This window comes from Nicotiana attenuata, unplaced genomic scaffold, assembly GCF_001879085.1.
Source record: "Nicotiana attenuata strain UT unplaced genomic scaffold, NIATTr2, whole genome shotgun sequence".
NCBI lineage: Eukaryota > Viridiplantae > Streptophyta > Magnoliopsida > Solanales > Solanaceae > Nicotiana > Nicotiana attenuata.
In genome coordinates this window covers 15,704-19,864 of record NW_017675050.1, presented here as the reverse complement: position 1 = coordinate 19,864, position 4,161 = coordinate 15,704, and the positions used below count along the sequence as shown (strand labels likewise).

At 36.8% G+C, this 4,161-nt stretch overlaps 1 protein-coding gene across 1 annotated transcript; it reads left to right on the top strand.

Moving 5' to 3' along the window:
- The first annotated feature begins 1,241 nt into the window (after positions 1-1,241).
- On the top strand, positions 1,242-2,460 carry LOC109219603 (protein SABRE-like). The gene is made up of 2 exons (XM_019384071.1): positions 1,242-1,536; positions 1,842-2,460. Exons 1-2 carry the CDS (start codon positions 1,242-1,244, stop codon positions 1,949-1,951), a joined length of 405 nt encoding a protein of 134 aa, XP_019239616.1. The 3' UTR covers positions 1,952-2,460.
- The last annotated feature ends 1,701 nt before the right edge of the window (positions 2,461-4,161 follow it).

Sequence of the window (4,161 nt, the reverse complement as noted above, 5' to 3'; positions counted from 1 at the left end):
GTGGGAAGGTTCGTCATTTAGTTGCAGAACTTGCATATTTCCCACTGATATCGGTGGGAAAGTTCATACGATTTTTCATAATTTGCATTTATCCCACTGATATCGGTGGAAAAGTTCATACTTTTATTTTCAGAATTAACACATTTCACACGGATATCAGTGGGAATGTTCACACTTTATTTTTCAGAACTTCCATATTTCCCACCGTTATCAGTGGGAAAGTTCATACTTTATTTCCAGCTCCCTATGCATTTTTCCCACCACTTCCCTGGCTAATGTATTAAAATTAATAAAAATTACTAATAATAGTTCCCACTGATTGTTGGTGCGAAATTTCATTATTTTTCCTATTAAAGTTTCTCTGGGAAACCCGTGGGAAATTTCCCACCACGTCTCTGGGAAGATATTTCCCACCAGGCATTTTCCTGGTGACTCATTTCGGTGGGAATGCGGTGTGAAAACTCGATTTTCCCACCGGTTTCCCACTGATTTCGCCGTGGGAAATCCATGTGTTTCTAGTAGTGTGTTACTTCTTCAACAAGTGAGCCCTTTGCCGGTATTGAGTAGCCAGATGAAGGTAACAGAAACAAATCCAAAGAATCAAAACTAATTAAGTTTGGCCACTCCTCTCATGAAGAGAAAAAGGTGGGCAAGACACAGGATGAGAAAAAATCTAGGCCTCGAAGAATGAGAGAGTTCCACAATATCAAGATTAGTCAGGTCAGTCCATTATGTGGGCTAATAACTTATTGTAGCTTCGTCAGTTTGTTTGTTTTCGAAACTAATACATGTTTGATATGCATGAACTAGGTTGAGTTACTTGTTACATGTGAAGGATCAAGATTTGCTGTGAGTGATTTAAGATTACTGATGGATACATTCCATCGTGTTGAATTTACTGGAACCTGGCGGAGGCTATTCTCAAGAGTTAAGAAACACATCATATGGGGAGTCCTAAAATCAACAAGAATGCAGGTTAGTTTCTTTGAAATTATATTTTTCCAATTTCCATTATCTGTAATCATTCAATATTTGACCACATTAAATATCTTTATCTGTTGCTGTATGATAATCGGTAATAAGTATCTCCAGACTCATCGACTACCTCAAGAGGACTAACTCTTCAGTGACCATGTCTTTTATACTAATGCAGTGCAAGAAGTTTAAAGATAAAGCACATAATCAAAGGGAAGCTGGTGTTGCTGGTGTCCCCGATATTGATCTTAATCTCAGTGATAGTGATGGTGGTTCAGCCGGAAAATCCGGAGCAGAACCCTTTATCCTGGCCTAAGCGCCCCCCTGAGGGTGCAGGTGATGGTTTTGTCACCTCTATAAAAGGCCTTTTCAATTCTCAGCGCAGAAAGGCCAGGGCTTTCGTGCTTCGGACAATGAGGGGTGAAGCAGAAAATGAGATACCTGGTGACTGGAGTGAAAGTGAGGCAGAGTTCTCTCCCTTTGCCAGACAACTAACCATAACAAAAGCCAAGAAGCTGATTAGACGGCATACAAAGAAGTTTCGTTCTAGAGGACCAAAAGGTTGGCAGAGCTTTTTCCATGTTGAAAGTATCCTGTTCTCTCTTTTATGGTCCTATTGTTTTCCTCTTGGAAGAACTAATGTAGGATGCCATTCTGTGCTCTCTGTTGTGCTAAAGCCAGCAGAACTGGCATTAATAGCTTTCTAATAGGCCCAGCATTTTATGATGTCTAGATTGCTTAGTCACAGTTGATATTTTAGTCCTCTGGTTTTGGGCCAGTTTGGCTGACAGTGTGGTCGTTTTAATTTTAAGCTATGCTACAAAGTATCAGTAATATTGGTTACTGACACAAGTCTTTCTTTCCAGGTTTATCTTCTCAACAAAGAGAATCACTTCCTTCATCACCAAGAGAGACCACCCCATTTGAAAGTGATTCATCAAGTGAATCTTCGCCTTATGAGGATTTCCACGAGTAGCTGAACTTGAAGACATTGAAAGCACGTATTTTATGGGATCCAAAGTGGATTCGAACAATCCTCGGTTATATGCAACATTCTGCTATTATAGCAATTCCAATTGATTAGGATTTGCTGAGATCCTTGTCTCCTGCTTAGACAGTATGAGATGCCTACATGTTCCAAAATAAGAACAGGCAAGAATTGCGAGAATATGCAGAAGTCTACAATTATTAACATTTCAATGCCTTCTTAGAGCTCTGGATTCATCCTGGAAATAGAGCAAAGGTGAGTCCCTTTAGTTATAGTCATTCTTTTCTTCTTTAACCTTGTATGTATTTATAGATTATTATAGCACCCAACACAAATGACATTAGGACTCGTAAGAGGCCATAATTTTTGTAATCAATAGTTGCTACTACATGTACAGTAGACACAGAATAGAGTTAGAATATGTGTTCCCTGAAAAAGTTTTCTGCACTGTAATAGTGGAAATAGAATGGAAATGAAATTCCAACTCTTCAGTCTCATCATCCGAACAAAGAAATAGTGTATCATTCGTACTCTGCTTGCTTTGCTTGCATTATTAACAGACTTCTGTGTGCTGATTCAAGTTCTTCATTTGAAAGGTTTCCCTCTTTCACGAGTCGAAAGAAAATAACACTAATACAAGCTATCAATCATTATTTAAACTAAAACGTGTGAAACACCACTTTGATGTTAGAGTGAATTAAATCATACCTTGTGGTTACAGCTTGTAAGAAACATTAACTATGGACATGGCAGAAGCTTTTTTTTCTTCTTTTTCAAATGATCATGTAAATGAGTTACTTTGTTGATGTGAAGTTGCCATGTTTTTTTGATTTTGTTCGTTACTATCTTAATTGCTCAATGAGGAGCTTATCAATTGTCATTTTGAACTGTCAAATTGAAATATGCCGTCGTGTTCAGGAAGAAGGAAAACGGAAGTGCCTGTTACGTCCCACCACCTGCTTCTGTTTCGTCTAGGATACAAATTCTGGTCTATACTTTGTCTTCATAATCATTTCCTTTATCTGCTAACAATCTACCTCTGGGTGCTTTTCTTTTCTTTGGAGTATAAATTACAGTTTTGATAAAACCAAAATTCGGTTGCTTTGTAGTTCTACGGGCTGATATTCTTCTATTATTATGTTTCTCATTTTGGGCTGGCATGCACAATCCAATGATCGAAAGGTCACAATTCTAGCTAGAGTGACAAGTTGAAATTTGAGTGGCCTTTTGCCCGGTTGGTATTGTTACTGCTTTTTTAACAAAACTGTAAAGCTGGTCTCGCTTCACTTGGGTTCTTTGTTCTGCGAGATTGTATAGTTACTCGTTTCCAACGAATTACCTTTTTAAGAGCCCGTTTGGACATAAGAGTTTTCACTTTTTTCGATTTTTTTTTACTTTTTTTCCGAAATCGGTGTTTGGCCATAAAATTTTCAATTTTCACTTGAAGATGAATTTTGGAATTTTTCGAAAATTTAAAGAACTCTAAAAAGTTATTTTTAAAATTTTTCACTCAGCTCACTGGAAAAGCTTTAAAAACAACCCAAAATTATATTCATGTCCAAACCCAACTTTAATTTTCAAATATCATTTTCACTTGAAATTGTTTTTTTAACTTTTTTTGGAATTTTACAATTCTTATGTCCAAACGCCCATTAGCTGTCTATTTGGTAATACTTTTTAATTATGGCTGGTTATAATTGGTCGTTCAATTGAACTTTTAGCGTTTCTTTGACCTGGTACAATATAAAACAGGTTAAAGTCTAACGACATATACAAAAAATGCCTAGCCTATTTTGCAGAATAATAGTCTAGCAAAAGTAGACTAATGGTCGTTTACTTAAATTTGTCGGTAATTGCATACACGAGCCACACATTCTACATGGTATAAATTGTCTACATCTTAAAAAGTTTATGAAATGTATCAATCAAAGTCGAGTAAGAAAAAAGTTTGGTGTCAAAGCTTGTTCAGAAATTGCTTTATGTATACACAGCATACATTGAAATTGTCCTTTGTTGATCTGGCGATGAATTCTCTCGGACCTTAGCCCTTCAAGAACTGCAGCTCAAGATGCACTACCTGCAATCTGTTTGCAGAAAATACACTACGTCCAACTTCAATCATTTTATTTATCTTTAACAATTTTTATATCTCACACAATTCAGCGAGAGATTTTCAGTCAGGCATTTATCCAAAGAAT

Excerpts from the sequence above, each read along its gene's own strand:
- LOC109219603 (XM_019384071.1), top strand. The coding sequence starts at position 1,242 with ATGGTGGTTCAGCCGGAAAATCCGGAGCAGAACCCTTTATCCTGGCCT. Across the intron at positions 1,537-1,841 it reads TCGTTCTAGAGGACCAAAAG|GTTTATCTTCTCAACAAAGA; the intron begins GTTGGCAGAGCT and ends CTTTCTTTCCAG.